At 34.9% G+C, this 23,192-nt stretch overlaps 1 protein-coding gene across 1 annotated transcript in view; it reads left to right on the forward strand.

Moving 5' to 3' along the window:
* The first annotated feature begins 7,641 nt into the window (after positions 1 to 7,641).
* kidins220a (kinase D-interacting substrate 220a) overlaps positions 7,642 to 23,192 on the forward strand; it is a 116,996-nt gene continuing 101,445 nt past the window's right edge. The window contains 8 exon segments of the mRNA XM_056476730.1: positions 7,642 to 7,985; positions 11,549 to 11,647; positions 14,684 to 14,782; positions 16,013 to 16,111; positions 18,279 to 18,377; positions 20,486 to 20,584; positions 22,766 to 22,963; positions 23,058 to 23,156. Coding sequence (XP_056332705.1) covers positions 7,680 to 7,985; positions 11,549 to 11,647; positions 14,684 to 14,782; positions 16,013 to 16,111; positions 18,279 to 18,377; positions 20,486 to 20,584; positions 22,766 to 22,963; positions 23,058 to 23,156 — 1,098 coding nt within the window. The 5' untranslated portion in view covers positions 7,642 to 7,679.

Here is a 23,192-nt window from a genome sequence, read left to right on the forward strand (position 1 = left end):
AAATACCTGTGTATCCCTATATACATCATATGGCAAAAACTAAGCTCCTGAACAAGTTTGAATAGCATGTGTCTTTCCTGAAAGAGCTTAGGCTATTTAAGACAATAAAATGATAAACTGTTAATGCTTACCTCTTAACATGCTCGCTGTTGATCTGCTCCTTCAAAATGTCGTCTGATCACTGCCGTTGTTGAGATTCAAATGCAAACATCTCAATCAAATCCACATAATTGAGTGAATTTTCTTAAAATAAACGTGAAGCCATCTTTCCTCAATTTTATTAGCTTAACTGGTTTCTCAAATTAAGCTTAGTAATTGCACTAGTTTGCTTAAAAAAATAAGTAAAATTTAAATCTTAGTTATATTAGCGAAATCTTCTTAATATTTTATAATAAATCCAGAATATCAATTTTTTAAAGAAAATATGCTCATTATTTTTAATGACCTCATTAATTTTTTTAATGAAAATTACAAGCCTCAGGATTCATTTTTTACAGTGTAGAAAGGTTTGTATAGTTTTGTTTTTATGTATGAGCACCTATTACATATAGATAAATAAATACAGAGAAGATTAATTTAACACATTTCTAAACATAATAGTTTTAATAACTCATTTCTAATAACTGATTTATTTTATCTTTGCCATGATGACAGTAAATAATATTTGACTAGATATTTTTCAAGACACTTCTATACAGCTTAAAGTGACATTTAAAGGCTTAACTAGGTTAATGAGGTTAACTAGGCAGGTTAGGGTAATTAGGCAAGTTATTGTATAATGATGGTTTGTTCTGTAGACTATCGAAAAAATGTAGCTTAAAGGGGCTAATTTTGACCTTAAAATGGTTTTTAAAATATTAAAAACTGCTTTTATTCTAGCCAAAATAAAACAAATAAGACTTTCTCCAGAAGAAAAAATATTATCAGACATACTGTGAAAATTTCCTTGCTCTGTTAAACATCATTTGGGAAATATTTAAAAAAGAAAAAAAATTCAAAGTATTCTAATAATTCTGACTTCAACTGTATATATAGCACACGCATATATTTTATGTAAAAACAACCTTTTATTTTGGATTTGATTAGTTGCGATGAATCTTTACCCAGCATACCAAGTCCTTTACACTAAAACTCGCCCATAAGCAAAGACGTGTCTCATTAATGTTAACGGCTTGTAGGCTGAACCCTTTAGGAAACAGTCTTTGTATCACAAGACATATTCATGAGTTAAGCTCTCTCCATAGTACAATTGACAGCACGTGTGTGCATTGGGCATGTCTCTCCAAAAAAAGGTGGGGCGTCACACATCCTCATGCATTATTCATGAGTGCCTGGAGTGACACGCAGAGCCCCGTCCGGCTTGTTAGTACACAGTCTGAGTGACAGCGTGAGTGGAGTATCAACAGGACTGGGACACAAGGCTTTTAAACTCAACTCAGGGGACTTTTTGGCTCACGGTGAGTCAGTTTATTCGCAGACTGTCTTTGAGTGTGAAGAATGAAGTTATTGTGAATGGAAGCTTCATCTGATAGGGATGGCTTATCTTCAGGCTTTGTGTGCGTGTGTGTGTTGGGGCTGAAGAGATGAGGGGCGAACCTTTGCTCAGTCGATATTTGGCTGAGGGTCTTGCTGTGATTGGCCGTCTCCATTGTGTGATGTCTCTGGAGGCCAGATGGGATGCTTTCAAGGGTGTGTCGGCAGATCAGAGATGAACAAAGGAAGTGGATGTCTTGCTTTAGTGGATCTGTCATCTTTAAATCCCTTTTAAGTCTGTTTTTTCTGTAACTGAGGGTTTTGTTGGAAGCTGGAAGTGACTTTTGCTGGCCAGTTTCTGCTTTTTTTATGTTTTTTAGCTGGCAAAATGACTTTTTGATTGTTTGGAGGCTTCATTAGAGTTCATAATATAATGTAGCTTAATCAACACATTTTTTAATTTGATGGCTAGTTCATATTCATTTGTACAATCTCATTTGTACATTTTATAATAATGCTCATCCTTCAATGAGGGGTGGGTTTAGGGGTGTTTTTGGGGGCACGCCTCCTTTTAAAAGTTGTATATTTGTGAAATAATGAATTTTTACGAAGTAGTTTTTTTTAATAGTACATAAAATATTTAAGTTTCCTCGTGAGATTGGGCTGGCTTAACAGTTAGATCCGTTGCAGTTAAAGTGTATATAGAATATATATAAGCAAATATAAATATATATATATATAAATATAGAATGTGGTTGCTTTATATTGTGACACATTAGAATGTTTTTTTTTTTTTTTAATCAGGTGGTTATTTATTTATTTTTTTAAATTTATTTATTGATTTTTTTATCAGATGCAGATCTGGCAGTTAACTCTCTGCAACTCTCATATGGTGGCCCACTGAAGCTAAGCAGGGCTGCGCCCGGTCAGTATCTACATGGGAGACCACATGGGTAAACTAGGTTGCTGCCGAAAGTGTTGTGAGTGAGGCCAGTAGGGGGCACTCGTCCTGCGGTCTTTGTGGGTCCTAATGTCCCAGTATAGTGATGTGGACTCTATACTGCTCAGTGAGCGCAAATGATATGTTAAACCGAGGTCCTGACTCTCTGTGGTTGTTAAAAATCCCAGCATGTCCTTTGAAATAGTTGCCCACTGGCCTCTGTTCATCATGGCCTCCTAACCATGCCCATATCATAATTGGCTTCGTCACTCTCTCTCCTCTCCACCAATCAGCTTGTGTGTGATGTGCGGTCTGGTGCAATATGGCTGCAGTCGCATCATCCAGGTGTATGCTGCACACTGGTGGTGGATGAGGAGATTTCCCCCTATGTGTAAAGCGATTTGAGTGTCCAGAAAAGCACTATAAAAATGTAAGGAACTACTATTATTATTATTTATTTATTTTTTTACAATACATAAAATATTTACATTTCCTCGTAAGATTGGGCTAGCTTAACAGTTATGTAGATCTGTCTCAATTGAAAAGTGCATGTAGAGTATATACTGTATATATAAAGAAATAGAAATATAGAATTTGGTTTCTTTATATAGTGGCACATTAAGATATATTTTTTATTAATTATATATATATATATATATATATATATATATATATATATATATATATATATATATATATATATATATATATATATATATATATATATATATATATATATATATATATTAGGATATATCTGATGATTTTTTTGATCAGATTTTTTACAATACATAAAATATTTAAGTTTGCTCGTGAGATTGGTCTGGTTTTACAGTTAGATCTGTCGCAATTAAAGTGTATATAGAATATGTATAAGAAAATATATAAATATATATATATATATATATATATATATATATATATATATATATATATATTATATATTTATATATTTTCTTATACATATAGAACGTATATATATAGAACGTGGTTGCTTTATATATTAACACATTAGGATTATTTTTTTTTTCAGATTTTTTACAATACATACAATACACATTTTTATCCGACTTTTTACAATACTTAAAATATTGACATTTTCTCGTGATATTGGGCTGGCTTAACAGTTACGTAGATCTGTCTCAATTAAAAAGTGTATGTAGAATATTAACTGTATATATAAAGAAAAAGAAATACATTGAAATATAGAATGTGGTTGCTTTAGATAGTAACCTATTAGGGTGATTTTTTTTTCTTTTTAAATGAGATGATTTTTTTTGTTGTTTTTGATAAAAGTGAGATCAATTGGTCAGATGAGTTCCCTCAATATCAAATTGTGATTAAAAACAAAATGTTATAATCATAAGAAACCATGTTTAATTTATATAATGATTCAGCTATTGGATGAAACGTATTCGAACCTTATTTGAAAATACCTTTAATGCTTATTTAGCAACATACACCTTTATAAGTACTTTAAGTCTGTCTATTTAAAGAGTTCAGATGCAAAAACCTCTAAGCACCATCTGGAATTTTCTTCTACAATGAGCATTTTTCTTAGCCTCTTATGTTTATGATCAGTAATTTCATGTTGAAAGCGATGAAAATAACTTATTATTTGCCATAAAAGTAAAAATACTTAATCAAGACATAGGAGCCTGAGAAAAATGCTAATTTTACACGAAAATTTTAGACAGCACTTAAAGGTTTTTGCATCTGAACTCTTCATTTCTTCTGCAACTGAGTGGATTTTGGGCACTGAGACTCCACTGGTTGTTTTAACCTATTATGATGGAGCTTGGCATGTTGTCAGCTGGAAGCAACGTTTGGTGGCCAATTTCCATCTTTCATGGGTTGCTGAGTTGGCAGAATGACTCTGGAAAGAAAAAGTACTAGCATTTTGGCCTCATTTACTTTGTTTGGAAGCTTCATTATAGTGTTTATGTGTACATTGCAAATCTTAAAGTGTAGCATGTGTTTGCTTTATATAGCAGCGTGTAAAGCCAAGTATCATTTCTTTTAAAGAGAAGATGAGATGAGCAGTTTTTTTTGGTAACGCACTTGTAGTTAGGGTCTAAATTCTAAAATTATCTGTTTTTAAATCCAGACAAAAAGTGTCTCATTGTTAAACACTGACGGTTATTCATAGTTAATAATAATAGGCTACACTGATGTGAACTTGAGGAAAACCGACTTAATATATCCATTAAAAGAGCTTTTGACACCAGTTGGATATTAAAAATCTAAGGGTTAAATTCACATATCCAAGCATTAAAACAAACATTAAACAGCTTTAGTGTTTCGTTCGTTTGTTCGTTCGTTCGTTTGTTCGTTCATTGATTTATTCAATCATTATGAGCAATAACAGAAGCAATCATGCATTTTGTTTGCAGAAGACACCCAATGAATGTCATGCAATGTAATAGTAGTTCACATAGAAAAATTGTTTTTACGCATATTAAAATATTTATTTGCACAATAAAAAATTATATATAAGATAACAATCCCAAAATACTCTTTAATTGTCATTAAATGTCAAATAAATACTTTATTTATACTTTGTATCCTTCAAACCAATGGGCTTTATCAATTTGTCAACATCAGTTTAATCATTTCAAATTGAATGAATTATTTAGCATTTTCAGCAAGTAGTGCTTTTACCCATTTTCAAATGGTCACAATTAGCATGTAATGCAATATAGTCTCTCTAATAACAGACCTACCAATATGTACAAATTAAAGTAAGGTTTGACTTTTTGCCTTTTTCAACAATGTGGGTTACTCAGTACATATGCACATTGAAATGTACAATTTTCTGGCTTTCATCTCTATTTATGGCTTTCTTCTTTATGAAAAAGCATATAAAAGAAGCTCTGGATGAGTTGACTCTGAAAAACCCATGACCCTCATTACTTTTAATTTTGCCAGTTAAAATTAAAAAAATGCATGGATATTGAAGTATTCAAATACATAGAAGTGATTAAATGTATACATCAGTGTGTTCCTCTATCTTACCTTGTGCTTTTAGATTTACATTTTTAAGCTAGCACATGTGATTTAAAGGGCACCTAGGTTAGCCCTTTTTTCAGATTCAATATAAGTCTTTTGTGTCTGCAGAAAGTGTGTGTAAAGTTTCAGCTCAAAACACCCATCAGATTTTTTATTATACCTTTTATTAAAGTCCTATTTATACATTTTTTCACTGGGTGGCGGTTTTGGTGTACTGCTTCTTTAAGGCTAGTCCTCCCCGCCCACCGTTTCTACGTGCCTTTCTGCGTGCCTTAATCTCCTCCCTCGGCAGCGTCAGACAACAGACAGACTTCGCGTAGCGTTTGTGAGAAATACTACAGTAAGAACTTTACCAATTAGTATTTATTGTGCAGTTGCATGGCAGGATCACACAAAGTTTACGTGCACACACACACACACACACACACCGCAGCAGACACGCACAGACAGACAGAGCACCCGTTTAGCTTTGCACTCTTTTTGCACGCAAATGTGACAGGATACAGGTTAATCTCCACTGCTGTATGGATATCTCTTATATTAATGTACAAAATAAACCTGATTGGGACTGAACCGGGACTGAAGCATCTTCCTTTATAATTGTTCTGACACGCGGCTGTGCTGATGAAGTGAAGCTAAGCTAAATCACTGTAATTCATGACCCGCGTGCTCTGTTTTAAAACATTTTAAACATGTGAAACTCACTCTTGATCACATTTGATGATGATTGATGAACCTAGCGAACTGAACACACCTTTTATTCCCGGTTGCTTTGCGCACATATGATCTTGTTTATATGATTATACACATGACTGCCGTGACATGTTAATACGTGCAGCTGTCAATCAATTCGGTGGGCGGGGGGACCGCACTCCTACGTAAAGTTGCAGTCGATCTGAAAACCGCTCCAATTGGTCCACCGTTTTTTATGTTGCTAAATTGAAAAAAAGGACTGGGTGTGTTTATTTCACCCCAATATGACGGTCTATACACCATATATGCACATATGTCTGTGCAAACAGCTTGAAAATTCTTCTGGAATTCTTCTTTATTCTTCTTCTTTATTAAATTTCTTCTGGAGAAAGTCTTTTTTGTTTTATTTTGGCTAGAATAAAAGCAGTTTTTAATTTTTGAAAAACCATTTTATTGTCAAAATTATTAGCCCCTTTAAGATATATTTTTTCTTTATAGCCTACAGAACAAACAATCGTTATACAATAACTTGCCTAATTATCCTATTTAATTCTTTAAATGTCACTTTAAGCTGTATAAAAGTGGTTTGAAAAATATCTATTAAAATATTATTTACTGTCATCATGGCAAAGATAAAATAAATCAGTTATGAGAAATGAGTTATTAAACTATTACAATTAGAAATGTGTTGAAAAAAATCTTCTCTCCCTTAAACAGAAATTGGGGGAAAAAATAAACCGGAGCTAATAAATCAGGGGGGGGGGGCTAATAATTCTGACTTCAACTGTACATAGAGCTGGATTGGCTGGTTCAGATGTGTTTAATTGGGGCTGGAAGTAAAATATGTAGTACACCAGCCCTCCAGGACCGAGTTTGGGCACCCCTGATATAAAGTGTTTTAATGAATTTTACAACAAATATTTCTGAGGCCAAAGTTTGTTTGCTTTGGACCAAGAACACTCCACTTTTTTAATTTTTAATTTAAATTTTTTGGAAATAAGCTCATTTTACAACTCCCCTGGAATTAAAAGACTGAGTTTTATCATTTTACCAAAGATTTAGTCGATCTACTGGTGTTGCAGGATGACTTTTAGCTTAGCTTAGCATAAATACTTGAATCAGATTAGACCATTAGCATCATACTCAAATTAAATAGTTCAGATACTTTTCCTATTTTCCTCCTAAAACCGATGGAAAAAGAAAAGTTGCTATTATCTAGGCTGATATGACAAAGAACTATAATTTTAATGGAGTTTTAAAAACAGCCTATTGCAAAAAAAAAAACTGTAGCGTTCTTTTAAGGACCATTAAGAGGTTTGAACTAAAGTCTTTGTTCTTCTCAATAACAACTTAGGATAAACTCTGGAAAAAAAGCCATTTAGATTTTTTTTGTACAGTTGCATTGATAATCAGCGCAGAATATCGTTCTAGCATTTATAGCTCATGACAGCATTAGAGGCTTTTAACTTCACATCATGCTGGCCTTATCCTAATCGATACTGATAAGGGAGTCTCCTACTGTCTGTTGAGTTAACATGCGGTTCATCATTAACTCAAATGGTTTATGCAATCCCACAAGACCGGGCTTGTTACTGTCAGTCTTGTCATTCCACATCTGTTACTCTGCTTCAAGACAAGAAGCCAGTCGTTCACAATGGCTGAACAGCGGAGAGTTTCCTTTAATGATGTCTCTCTGCTGCTTTCCTCTACATTCTCCAGCGGAGTCTCTAACGCAGCCATGGACGCCAGCACATCCCTGAAGATGAACTCTCTGAGCAACCAGAGTCTCTTCAGCTACGTGGAGGAGGAAAACCTTTCGGCCATCAAAGCTCATCTGGATAAATACCGAGAGGTGGACACCAGGAGCGAAGTGAGTAATTCTTATTGTTTTTTATGTAATTCTGTGTTGTTTAAAGCCTGACGTTTGTTCATTTCATGCATTGATTTGTTTTCAGGATTTGATACTTGTGTGCACTGCCATCGAGATATAGCACTCTATAAATAGCAATGGAAAAGATGTAAAGTTTCTCTTGATTTACAGTTGTATAGTTATGCATTTGGGTAAAATGCTTTTTCTGTTTCATTCTGCAAACTACTTATGACATTTATACCAATTTTTTATATAAAATTGTCTTTTGGGGCTTTTTTTGCCTAAAATAGCAATAAAGCTGCCTTGTTTTCAATCACTACAAATGATTGCCTTTGTTATGTTGACCAATTGTCATTTTCTGAAGAAAAAAGGCTCTGAAATTTGAAATAAATGTTTTCAGACCATTATAGAATAACACCGACATTTTATCTGATACCTAATGAATCCAGTAAATACAGAAAAACAGACACATAGAAAACACTAAGGGAAATATACTTAAGAATATTGGAAAAAACAGCCAATGACATTTTTTTTCTGTTAATGTCAATGGCTGCAACATTTCTCAGAATATTTAGTTTTGTGTTCAACAGGAAAGAAAAAGAAAAATGGTGAAATAAATGGTGAGGAAATATTCATTTTTGGGTGAACTTTCCCTTTAAGAAATGGTCACGTTTTGTTTTCTTAGGTAAATGCTTCATATTGTTTTTTGTGCTGAGCTCGACACTTTAGCCACTAAAGCTGTGGAGACCTTATTGTATTGATTCATACATCCTGTGTCCAAAACCACTCATTATTTGCTCATTTATTATTCATTACATAGTAAATACCCCATATCAATGAAAAACACAAGTTATTCAAACACAAGTAGTACTTTATAGAAGGTTATTCCTTCAAGCAATACAAATTATTATTATAAGGGATAGTTCAACCATAAAAGACTCACCCTTCACAAAACCGATTTGAGCTTCTTTTCTCGGACAAAAGAAAACATTTTGAGAAATGCTTGTTGCTGACACCCATTGGCTTCTATATTATTTTTTACATAGTACTGTGGAAATCAGTGAGTGCCAAAATGTCTTCTTTCGTGTTCAACAGGAGGAAGAAGACAGTAAAGGTTTTAAAAGATTATAAAACTAATTCAATATTCAGAGATTTAAACATAATTGTGTGTATTAAACATTAATTAAGACAACGTTAGAAATTGTAGGAAATAACTGGTGAATTTTGAGCTTTGCCCCACTAATTTAATCTTCTAGGTTTAAAATCTACAGTATATGCGGTGGTGTTACCGGTGGTGATGGGTATAGCATAGCACTGCGAGTACATTGATGATGTGTCAGTGTTTAATTATTATTCATGAGACTGAGTTTTCTTATCCTAGAAGTCACTGCTTCTGAATTATTTGTTCAAGTTGTGAGACCGCACAGTAGTTATAGGTGTTCATTATAGGTCTAGAATAAGATTCTGATGGTATGACAACCTTGGATAAAAATATCATGGTATTGTGATTACCGTTTCTAAAATATGTTCTTTCTGGGTAAAAAACAACACCCTTTTTTTCAATAAAGACAAGTGAAGTTTTACAAGCTAATTTTGAGAGGAGCACGTGCTGTGATCGACTACAGCTGATCCTTATCGCTAATCATTAGCTAACCTATCAGATCATTACAAAACTACCATAAATATCCTGCCTAAACTTCATTCCCTATCTTCGTTTTTGGAAACCCCCCCTCTATCCTTCCCTTCTCCTCAATTCTATGAATTGCCTCGCAGTGGGAGGGCCAAAGGTTCAAGTTCTAATTAAGCCATTTGGTACTCTCTGTGCAGAGTTTGCATGTTCTCCCCGAGTTCATGTGGGTTTTCCCCGGGTCCTCTGGTTTCCTCCCACAGTCTGAAAACATGTACATAAGCAAATTGTAATAAGTCACAAGCACTAACGCATACGTACTGAATCAATTAGAACCACCATATTAACCAAAGTATAGGTAAAAAACTAACTGGGGGGCTTCTGAGAAATACCTGATCTCGTATCCCTCCTAATGCTCATTGACCAGGCGGGAACCTTGGGCTCATCTATCTCCAAGCTCAGGGTTCTCTCCCGGGACAACATGCCAAACTCGCTATTATAGTCGAGCATTATCTAAGTGTGAACTCTTGAATATATTTTATTTTAAGAAACATTTAAAATATTTTGTAACTGTAAACAAGCTAAACAATTAAATGTACCACAGGGCTAGTACACCAGAACATTTTAGTGGCTTATGATGACTTTTCTAAACTGCAGTAAATCTTAACTGTCAAAAGTACCTACTTTTTCGCATCTATACTGAAATTAAGAAATGTGACAATAGCAGCATTTCCCGCTTGCATTTTGAGTGGTGCTGAATGGATTTTTTAACACTTTCAGATTGGCCATTGTGTTCATGCGCTCAAAAGATAAGACTGTGATTGGTAGTAATGATCACCAGTTTACAGATTCGCTTGCATGGACACTGGAGCGTCTGAAAGCTGCGTCTATCAGCTGATTCATCAGCAGATTGACATGGCATTCAAACACTGACAGACGTGACTTTCAAATGCTCCAATACCTGAGGACTTTTCTGTGCCTTCAGAGAAGGAATGTCTGCATTGTAAAATATAAGCACTGCAGTCAGTGTGGGCCACTGACAGATGACTGTATTATAAAGTAAAATACTGTATGAATAGTATAAGTGTAAACTACACTTTAGATGTGCTGCAATTCAACAATAAAATGTGCTATGCAAAAAAAAATATGCTCAATATTTTTATCATAGGCACTCCACAATACTTTAAAATTATTTTCAGAATTGTTATATAATCCTTTTACATTTCTTATTCTTTGGTAGAAACCAGCGCTTTGAAACAACTGAAGGGTAAAAAACGAGTGGAAAAACAGATCTTAATCAATGTTTAAACAGTGCACATAGGCCTGTCACAATAAATCATTATTGTTGTGCGATATATAGTCATAAAAATTATTGCGATAAGTGATATAATTGTCATTTAATACCAATTTATGCCTGTGTTTATATAATGATCATACAACAGCATATACTGTAAATAGACACTTTAAGTCACAATAGGACAAAAAACACAAGTAAATGTCATTGTAAAATGCCTTTAAAATTATTTGTGAACTGTCACTTTTCTGGAAGTGGATTGCAGCTTTGAAACAGAGCACACCTTCCAAACCAGTGTGAAAATTCACCCTTTTCTTCCCCTGTTACTAAGCATTGCTTCAATTCTTTCCTGAATTCGCTGAATGATAAGTTGATATAATGATAATTGTGATAGAAAAGCCTTTCAGAATTCAAAATTGCTTCCTTCACACTATTATCATGATAAGTGTAACTGGAATGGTTAAACTGCGGAAACAGTGTATTTACTGTAAATATATTTCCCGTTTACTGTATATATACTCACCAGGGAATGAGTTGAATCTAATTAGCCGAACCTCATTTACTGACAGGAGGGCGCACATTTGATCCATAAACATCATCAGATTAAAGTCCTCCTCATTACATGTTTGTGTTGTGCTGCAGAATAGCCAGACTGCTCTCATGCTGGCGTCAGAGCAGGGCAGTCTAGAGATCGTGCAGGAGCTCATCCGGAGAGGAGCAAACATCAATCTGGATGACATTGTGAGTAGTGTTTCACATTTCAACTCAAAACACACGCAGCAGAGAGACACAACATGAGATATCATGCATGGGCCAAACCATGAACTTGCACATCATTTTTCAAACAGGATTGTGAGTGTCACTTCAATTCTCCTGGACTCTTTTGCCAAAAAGTTTATGACAAAATTCTTGAAAAAATCTAGTGTTAACATCAAAATTGTTTCACATAAAGACACTCACACGCACACGTTTGTTTTTGTGAATTGTGGGGACATTACACAGGGTTCCATTGTTTTAATACTGTACAAACGGTGTTTACTATTGCCCTAATCCCACCCTACCCCTAAACCCAACCCTTATAGGAAACTGTGTATAGTTTTACTCTCTGAAAAAAAAAAAAAACTTGTTTGTGTGATTTATAAGCTTTTTAAGAATCAGCAATGTCCTCATATTTCACCATGTTTTTGTACTACCTGTGTCATACCTGTCATTATACAGATTTGTGTCTTGATACTGTACGTCACAAAAACATGTACGTACACGCACACACAAACGCACACACACACACACACACACACACACACACACACACACACACACACACACACACACACACACACACTCTTATTCTGCTCAAACTCGAGCATAGGGACATGTGGCAATCACCTTATTGTAATACTTGTGTCATACCAGACATTGACATGCACCAGAAATGAAAACTTGCTCTTTAGTCCCTTTTCAGGTCTCCTCCAGTGTCTTCAGGCATTATATGAGAAGATTTAGAGCTGTTATCTGGACATTTGAAAAATATGGATTATTGTTGAGTTTAATGAGATTTGTTTCATTCAGTAGACTTCTGTTATGTCTTTTTAATAAAAACAGCATTCTGTGTATGTTTTTTAGAGTTTTTGTATACACTGTAAAAACTGCTGAGTTGTATACATGTTTGAATCTACATATGCACATATTTATACATATGAATGAAATGTATATATCTCAAATTTATTAAAAATTAAACACCTGAAAAATCACATGTACCTAAGTATTCACAACCTTTGCTTAATACTTTGTTGATGCACTTTTGGCAGTAATTACGTCCTCGAGTCTTTTTGAATATGATGCCACAAGCTTGGCACACCTGTCTTTGGGAATTTTTGCCCATTCCTTTTTGCAGTACCTCTCAAGCTCTATCAGGTTGGATGGGAAGCGACGGTGTACAGCCATTTTCAGATCTCTCCAGAGATGTCTAATATGATTTAGGTCTGGGCTCTGGCTGGGCCACTCAAGGACATTCACCGAGTTGTTGTGAAGCCACTTTATTGATTTTGGCGGTGTGCTTTGGGTCATTGTCAAGAGCACTCTGAAGCAGGTTTTCATTCAGGGTGTCTCTGTACATTGCTGCATTCATCTTTTCCTTTATCCTGACTAGTCTTGCAGTTCCTGCTGCTAAAAACCTCCCCACTGCATGATGCTGCCACCACCATGCTTCACTGTAGGGATGGTATTAGCCTGGTGATGAGCGATGCCTGGTTTTCTCCAAACGTAACGCCTGGCATTCACACCTAAGAGTTTATTTTAGTCTCATCAGACCAGGGAATTTAGTTTCTTTTGGTCTGAGAGTCCTTCAGATGCCTTTTGGCAAATTCCAGGCAGTGAGTGGCTTCCGTCTGGCCACTCTACCATACAAGCCTGATTGGTGGATTGCTGCACAGATGGTTGTGCTTCTGTAAGGTTCTCCTCTCTCCATAGAAGAATGCTGAAGTTCAGACAAAGTGACCATCGGGTTATTGATTACCTCCTTGACTAAGGCCCTTCTCCCCCGATCACTCAGCTTAGATGGCCGGCCAGCTCTAGGAGGAGTCCTGGTGGCTCCAAACATCTTCCACTTACGGATGATGGAGGCCACTGTGCTCATTGGAACTTTCAGAGCAGCAGAAATTTTTCTGTAACCTTCCCCAGCTTCGTGCCTACAGACCATTCCTTTGTCTTCATGCTTGGTTTGTGCTTTGACATACACTGTCAACCCTGGGACCTTATATAGACAGCTTTTCAAATCATGTCCAGTCAATTGAATTTACCACAGGTGAACTCCAATTAAGCTGCTGAAACATCTCAAGAATGATCAGTGGAAACAGAATGTACCTGAGCTCAATTTAGAGCTTCACGGCAAAGGCTGTGAATACTTCTGTACATCTGATTTTTCAGGTTTTTTATTTTTAATAAATTTGCAACAATTTCAAAAACTCTTTTTTTTTTAGCATTGTCATTATGGGGTATTGTGTGTAGAATTTTGAGGAAATAAATGAATTTAATCCATTTTGGAATAAGGCTGTAACGTAAAAAAATGTGGAAAAAGTGAAGTGCTATTAATACTTTCAGGATGCACTGTATGAATGCATGTGTGTTATATAATTAATGTACACAGTACACATGCTTAAATTATGTCAAAACTTATTTTATTTTGGATGTGATTAGTTGCAATACATTTTTGCCCAACAGGCAAAATGATTAGTCCTCCTGTCAAATGTCCTCCCTCCATTAAACATATTGGGAAATATTTGAAAAAGTATTTTTAGTTTTTTTTAGTTTTCTTTTTAAAATCACAGGGGCACTAATAATGTTGCTTTTGTACATGTGTATATATAATGATTCTTTTTAACCAATCACTTTATTATAACAAAAAACAAAAACAAAAATAATGTGTTGATTGTTTGTGTCTGCTTTGCTAGACTGCAGTTCTTCACCCAGATGTATGATTTCATATGTGTGGGTGGGCCATTGAATATAATAACTGGTAGCTTGTACTGTCATTTTGTAAATGACTAGATGATGACGTTTACAGGCACAAACACTTTTGAGCTTCTCGCACTAGCCGATGCACAGTATAGCATAAAACCTTCGTAGTAACAGTCAAAACTTCACTATGACCACCTGGTATGACCAGCTGGTAAGATCTGAAGCTCCACATATATGAAATCTTCAGCTCTTCCTGGGATGATGGTGATGTACATGTAATTAAATCTTTAATTACTAAAAAATCTTTTGCGCTTTTCTCAGGATTGCTGGACTGCACTGATTTCTGCTGCTAAAGAGGGACACACTGAAGTGGTGAAGGAACTCCTGGAGAACAATGCCAATGTGGAGCATCGAGACATGGTAAGACACAGATTAAAGGTATGAGCCTTACAGCAGCTGGCTGAACTAAAATCAACAGCTGTTCTTGAGTTTCTCGTTTTCATTGATGCAATCTTCAAATAATCCCTCCCTCCAAAAACCTCTTTTGATCCATTCTTCTGATTTTTGTTTCTTCTTGAAATCCATGTGGAAAGTTTGGCTTATTTTAAATATTAGGATGTTTTTAAATTTGTTGTTGAAATATAATCATTTACAGATTTATTTAACTAATAAATTTAGGCAAAAATAATGCAAATATTTAGATAAAATTATGTTTTAGGTTCTTAAACATACATATTAATACTTAAAAAGTACAAATGTGTGCATCAAAGTACCTTGAAGGTACTAAAGTAAACCTTGAAATTACAAAAGTGGACCCTAAAGGTACTAATGTCCACCTGTATAGTACAAAATTGTAGTTTTTGTAAAGGTACCACCCCAGTGACAGATTTTGTACCTTTATTTGTGAGAGTGTGTGGAGTTTATCTAAGCTGTGGACACTGAATGACCTACCTGAGGTGAATATACAGTAAAGCTATGTGACGTTGTTTATAAGCTGTTTATTTGTTTCTGAAACAAGTTGTGAGGAGGAAGAAATAGTAGTGTTGGTTAAACTAAAACAGAATGTCTAAAATATTTACACCAAAACTGTTTTACACTAATTACATACTTTTTTTTTACTTATTGCTTATTTCAGTTTTATTTAACTATATTCATTTTAATTATCTATATGTATTTATTTATTCCATTGTTTTTTACCCCTTACAGTTCTTTACCCTTAACATTCAAAGTCTAGAAACTGTTTGTTCGCTGAACCGCCCTATCTGGATTCCTTTAATTCCTACCTTACTGGAATATATGATATGTGATACTCTGTGTTTAAGATTCTGTGCAGTCCTGTATGTACACTATCATGCTGTGGTCAAGTTCACTCTCTGATGACATGAGCTGCTCACCTAGACAGCATTTTTTCATCACAGACACATTTAAATGCAAAATGGAATGTTCAAGTGCGTCTCTGATGCCCGTAAATGCTGTCTGGTTGGCAGCTAAAGCTTATAATAACAAATAGGGAAGATAAGAGATGGCCGATAGTTTGAGTCACTCCCTGACTCAGGGAAAATGTGTTTTTCCACAAAGTCCTGTGACAGAGAGATTATTATTAAGGACGATCACGTGGTAATATAATGACCTTGGTATGTTTTTGTTAAGGGGGGCTGGAGTGCGCTCATGTGGGCCGCTTATAAGGGCCGCGTGGAGGTGGCAGGTCTACTGCTGGAGAAGGGAGCAAACCCTAACATCACCGGACAGGTTTGCAGAGCCTTTACCTGATGATTTCAAACATGTATTGTATGTTAAAGCAAGACACTGCAGGTGAATAGTGTAAAAAAAAATTAAATACGTCATTTAACTGCCCTTTTTTTTTCTTATGTTGAGCACAAAAGAAGATATTTTGAAGAATGCTGTTTACTGGGACCCATCGACTTCGATAGTAGGAAAAAAAACATGAAATTTAATAGGTGCCAGCTACTAGCATTTTTCAAAATATCTCCATTTGTGTTCAACAGAAGAAAGAAATTCATATAGGTTTTAAACAAGTGAAATGAGAGTAAATGATGACAGAATTATAATATTTTTAGTAAACTGTCCCATTAACGCTATACTTTGACATACTTTGACATACAGATTGATAACATTAAGACTTGCAAATATGTTCTTTTTGTCCAACAAGTTTTCTAAACTGCTAAGTGTGAATATGCATATATTATATGAATACATTTCCAGCAAAAAATATATACACTTACCGGCCACTTTATTAGGTACACCTGTCAAACTGTTTGTTAACACAAATTTCTAATCAGCCAATCACATGACAGCAACTCAATGCATTTAGGCATGTAGACATGGTCAAGACGATCTGCTGCTGTTCAAACTGAGCATCAGAATGGGGAAGAAAAGTGATTTAAGTGACTTTGAACGTAGCATGATTGTTGGTGTCAGACGGGCTGGTCTGAGTATTTCAGAAACTGCTGATCTACTGGGATTTTCAAGCACAACCATCTCTACGGTTTACAGAGAATGGTCTGAAAAAATGAAAATATCCAGTAAGTGGCAGTTCTGTGGGCACATATGCCTTGTTAATGCCAGAGGTCAGAGGAGAATGGCCAGACTGTTTCGAGCTTATAGAAAGGCAACAGTAACTCAAATAACTACTCATTACAACTGAACATTTCTGAACGCACAACATGTCAAACTTTGAGGCAGATGGGCTACAGCAGCAGAAGACATCACAGAGTGCCACTCCTGTCAGTTAGGAACAGGAAAATGAGGCTACAATTCGCACAGGCTCACCAAAATTGGACAATAGAAGATAGGAAAAATGTTGCCTGGTCTGATGAGTCTTGATATCTTGACATTCAAATGGTAGGGTCAGAATTTGGCATCAACAACATGAAAGCATGGATCCATCCTGCCTTGTATCAATGGTTCAGGCTGGTGGGGGTGAAATGATGTGGGGTATATTTTCTTGACACACTTTGGGCCCATTAGTACCAACTGAGCATTGTGTCAACGCCACAGCCTACCTGAGTATTGTTGCTGACCATGTCCATCCCTTTATGATCACAGTGTAGCCATCTTCTCATGGCTACCTCCAGCAGGTTAACGCAACATGTCATAAAGCGCGAGTCATCTCAAACTGGTTTCTTGAACATGACAATTCACTGTATTCAAATGACCTCCACAGTCACCAGATCTCAATCCAATAGAGCACCTTGAGGATGTGGTGGAACGGGAGTTTCACATCATGGATGTGCAGCCAACAAATCTGCAGCAACTGTGTGATGCTATCATGTCAATATGGACCAAAATCTCTGAAGAATATTTCTAGTACCTTGTTAAATCTATGCCACAAAGGATTAAGGCAGTTCTGAAGGCAAAAAGGGGTCCAACCTGGTACTAGTAAGGTGTACCTAATAAAGTGGCTGGTGAGTGTATACAGTATATGTGTATGACATCAGAATTACATTTTGGGAATCTTGTTGATCACTACTGTGAAGAGACAGAAAAAAATAGTGCAGTTTTATTTTTGTAGAATAAAATGTATTTAATCAGGAATATTATATAGGAACCTTTTTATTTGTAAAACCCTTCAGAATATAGATATGAATAAAATTGTGAAGTGAGAAACAGTCTTTATCTACTGACACAAATTGCTAAAGTGCAGCAAATGAAACACTCAAAAGTGTATTTGGGGTAATTTCATTACTTAACACTCAAAAAGCACTTCATGGTGAACCACAAAGGCAGAAATCTTAAAACTGAGACGTACATAAAGAAAACAACAATCATTAAAAAACAAATATACAGATTTTTGACTGCAGTGTCTTGCCTTACAAACAATGTCTTTCCCTGAGCTTTCTTCTCTAGGTTTGGGTGTTTTTCTGTGGTGTGTAATCGTTTTTGTGTGTGCCAGTAGTACAGTGTTTACCCCATCATATGGGCGGCAGGACGAGGCCATGCAGAGATTGTTCAGCTGCTGCTTCAGCATGAAGCCAAAGTCAACTGCTCTGACAAGGTGCCTTATCACTTCATCTCAGAAAACGCTGACTTGAGCTTTCACTGCATTCATAAACACTGATCCTTAACTTACAAAAACAAGAGTCAACTGTTTCAACATGAAACCAAAGAAGAATCCACAATACTGTTTGGAGCAGAAGTTTGAAAGAAAAAACATACAGTAATATACATCGATCAAATGTGACATTAAAGACATTTATAATGGTGCAAAATGTAATATACATTTCATTATATGTATTATACTTTATATACATGCTGTTCTTTTAAACTTTATTCACAAAAATTTTTGGTTTCCACAAAAAGCAGCTCAAATTATTTCAACATTTAAAGTAATAATTATTATTATTTGAAAATTATGTATTTCAGTATTTTTAAAATGTATTTTTTCTCACACCAAGTCAACATATTTTGCAGCTTATTAAAAAAAATCAACCTGGCGGTTAATTCCACTGTGGTGACTCCTGATGAATAAAGCCGAAGGAAAATGAATGAATGAAAAAAATCAGTTTTGCCAGCTCAAGTTACATTTTAAAATGTAATAGTTGTACAGTTAATTTAAACTGAAATAATTGGTCAATTATTAAATACAGGTATTTTAAACTGTAATAATCTTTAAATTCTTACTGTAACTGGGTCATTCTTTTAACAGCAAAATAAACAAACAAACAAACAAAACAAACTTCTGACAGGAATGGAAACTGTTTATAAAAAAATATCACATTATACAGTTGAAGTCAAAATTATTAGCCCCCCTGAATTATTAGCCCCCCTGTTTATTTTTTTTCCCCAATTTTTGTTTTACGGAGAGCAGATTTTTTTCAACACATTTCTAAACATAATAGTTTTAATAACTCATCTCTAATAACTGATTTATTTTATCTTTGCCATGATGACAGTAAATAATATATTACTAGATATTTTTCAAGACACTTCTATACAGCTTAAAGTCACATTTAAAGGCTTAACTAGGTTAATTAGGTTGACTAGGCAGGTTAGGGTAATTAGGCGAGTTATTGTATAATGATGGTTTGTTCTGTAGACTATCGAAAAAATAAATAGCTTAAAGGGGCTAATAATATTGACCTGAAAATGGTTTTTAAAAAATTAAAAACTGCTTTTATTCTAGCCGAAATAAAACAAATAAGACTTTCCCCAGAAGAAAAAATATTATCAGACATATTGTGAAAATGTCCTTTCACTGTTAAACATATTTGGGAAATATTTAAAACAGAAAACAAAATTCAAAGGGGGGCTAATAATTCTGACTTCAACTGTGTATGTAGCAAATAATATATTAAATGGCAAAATAAATGGAATATCAACAAGTAAATTGAATTGCTAATTTTATTAAAATTACTGTAACACATGACCTAATATGATTTGAAGAGTTTAGATGCAAAAAGCTGCAAGTGCAGTCTGAAATTTTGTCTAAAATTAGCATCTTTTTTCATCCTCCTTTGTTTATGTTACTTTATTTCACTTTAAAGGCAATAAAAATATTATGACCCATTGCCTTAAACATGAAATTACTGAACATACAGTACATACAAGAGCCTGAAAAAATACTCATTTTAGATGGCACTTAGAGGTTTTTGCATTTGAACTCTTCATTTATTATTTTATTCGGTGTTCCTGTGGGTCCTTAAACAGTTTTAAATTAAATGTTTAAAATGTTAGGTCATAGAAAAGTATTGAAAAGTCATATTTTTATGGTGAGAGGTCTTAAACTTACATGATAGTGTGACTTTGATATTTTAACTAATTAAAAAGAATTCCAAATTTTATTATTCTTTATTTGTGCGTTCACATGTTTATGTGACACTTCAGAACATGTATGACCACGTATTAGGCAACATTATTATATCAAATATAATAACCATTTAACTTTTGAAGTATTATCATATAAAGTTAATTATGGCAAGTAGCGTAGCTCATTTGCTGATCTGTCAATCAAAGATTAGGATTTTATAAACATGGAGATTGAAAGTGATAAAAATAATTACAGAATTCAGAAAATGCATTTAGAAATATACTCTTTACTTCATTATGCTTAGCTGTTCATACTTGTGAATGAGTTTAACCATAGTTGTTCATTGTGTTTATTAGTATGGCACCACACCACTGATCTGGGCCTCCAGGAAAGGCCATTATGACTGTGTGATGCACCTGCTGGAGAACGGCGCCAATGTGGACCAGGAGGGAGCGGTATGTGCTTTGTGTTTTGCACTGAAATTCAGTCAAATTCAAATGGTTGTACAGTAACAGACTGTTACAACCAGCTCGAAATTGAGAGACAATGCGGACTGGGTAAATTCTCAAACGAAATAATTTATTAACAAATAGCATAATTAACAAAGAACATTTAAACAAAGTCATTAAAAGTGGAAGTCAGTAATGAATAGCGTATACACGATAATGAACTGAGATCATGACCCAAACCTACCCAATAATCACCAACCAGGCTCTCAAAAATCAATCAAACAAACAAAACAACCAGGTTCAACACAAGATCTAACACAGTGAAGTGGCAAGTAATTGTAGGAAACTTTTATACAGATTTTCTAAATGCCAGTGTGTTTGGTATAAGTTTTTGTCAAAGAATGCTGATGAATTAGCTGTAACCTTTGACTGCTTTTTCCGTTTTTATGCTGTTATGTGCGCATTATGTTTCACACGCATATGCAAGGTGACTGAAATTGAAATTAAAACAAAAGATACTGAGCCATTAATAGTTTAAAAAGTAAAAAAACTATATTATAATTAGAAGGAGAACATTGGAGAACAGGAGAACCTTTTGAAAACTGAACTGAGCTGGAACTATATTATAAAAATAAACTTGCGGGACTTCATTTACATCCTGCGGCAAAATTATTATTATAATTTTTTTTTATAATTATGTTTTTTTGGGGTTTTCACCTTTAATGAATAGGACAGTAGAGGTTATTGACAGGAAAGCATGGGGAGCAGAGAGAGGGGGAGGATCGGCATAGGACCACGAGGCAGGAATTGAACTCGGGTCACTATGAGCACCGGAGTGCATGTGACGACGCACTAACCACTACACCACTGGCGCCGACGGCAAAATAATTTTTATTACAGTTACAGATACAATTACAGTTTCGCTGTTAATGTCTTTAAATAAATAATTATTTAGCCCTATTTAATTATTCATTTATTATTTATGTACAATAATTGAGACATAAAATGGGATAGAAAAAATATAATCGACAACGAAAATGTAAACAAAAACTGTAAATGAAAACGTAAATGAAAAAGCTTATTTATTGACTGTCTTAGTCCTATCACTTTAAAATAACAAACACTGTACATCTCTCTATATTTAGGCTAAAATACTGCTTTAATTATTTATTTATTTATTAAGGCCTACTTATTTGTATGTGTGTTTACTTTCATTTTAGTAGTCTTTTATTTCTTTAATTTTACTTTCCAATATGAATTGCACTTAACAAGTTTACATTGATAATAAAGCTTGTAATGAATAAAGCGAATTATTAATGAAGGAACTATAATGCTTTGTTTCATTGTTTCATCTACATTTACAAGTAACAGTGTATTTACGGCATCCCATTCTTTTGTGCCCCCTGACAGCATAGTTGCAAACTGCGGTCATACTTAAAAACACGTTCTTACTCCTTTAGTGTGGCGGCGGTAATGCTCTTTTTAAAGTGTCACCCACTGTATTTCAGTGCTCAGAGTAAATAATTTTTGGGGTTGTTATGTGGTGAGGTAGGGGAGAGAAGAGAGGGTCCTTTTTTTGTTGGGTCAGGAGATTGCAGAAGAGACAGGATTTTAGTTGTCCTTTGAATTATACTAGTGAATCATCAGTGTGGGAATGGGAAGATCATTCTAACAGTGAGAAACATTGAATGAAAAGGTTTTGGAAAGTGATGTTTTGGACACAGCCACTCTGTGATGGTACCACAAGGATATTTCACAAAAATAAATAAATAAATTCTGTAATTTCTTAAGCATATCTGTTTATTTTAACATGTCCTAATTAATATATTCACATATTGAATTGCTTAGGTGCGGTGACATAAAATTTGTACAGTCTTCTATCAAACCCAGCCTCATTAAAAATACATGCATCAGCCTTAATTTTTTCCAAACATAAAATGACTACAACGTAAATAAAAACAACCACCGTTAAACACTGTTAAGTTGATTTGTGGTATTTATGGCATGAATTGCACGGAAATAATGTTAAATGTGTCCATAAAATGTCCCTGTAAATGTCATTAATGTTAAAGGCAACAAAATTATTGGCATCATACTTCCCTCGTAGTATTTATTTGGCCTTAAAACTTTAGTCAAAGTATTGTGCATAGCACAGAATAATCTCCTAATGCATTCTCTCTCCTGCAGAACTCAATGACTGCTCTGATAGTGGCCGTCCGGGGTGGTTTCACTGAGGTGGTGAAGGAGCTTCTCAAGAGGAACCCCAATGTGAATATGACCGACAAAGATGGCAATACAGCCTTGATGATCGCCGCCATAGAGGGCTACACAGAGATCGTCCAAGACTTGCTGGACGCAGGCACATACGTCAACATCCCTGACCGGGTAGGCCTTCTCCTATCACCCGTTTAACCTTGATTGTTGGTATTTGAGGAATCTCGACCCTCTCATCCATCTTTTGCATGTTTATATGTCCCAGAGTGGAGATACTGTGCTTATCGGAGCCGTCAGAGGAGGTCATGTGGAGATTGTCCGAGCTTTGCTGAATAAATACGCTGATATTGATGTCAAAGGCCAGGTAAAAAAACATCTCCACAGAAGCATGTCTATGTTT

The sequence above is a fragment of the Danio aesculapii genome, chromosome 17, assembly GCF_903798145.1.
Source record: "Danio aesculapii chromosome 17, fDanAes4.1, whole genome shotgun sequence".
Taxonomy (NCBI): Eukaryota; Metazoa; Chordata; class Actinopteri; order Cypriniformes; family Danionidae; genus Danio; species Danio aesculapii.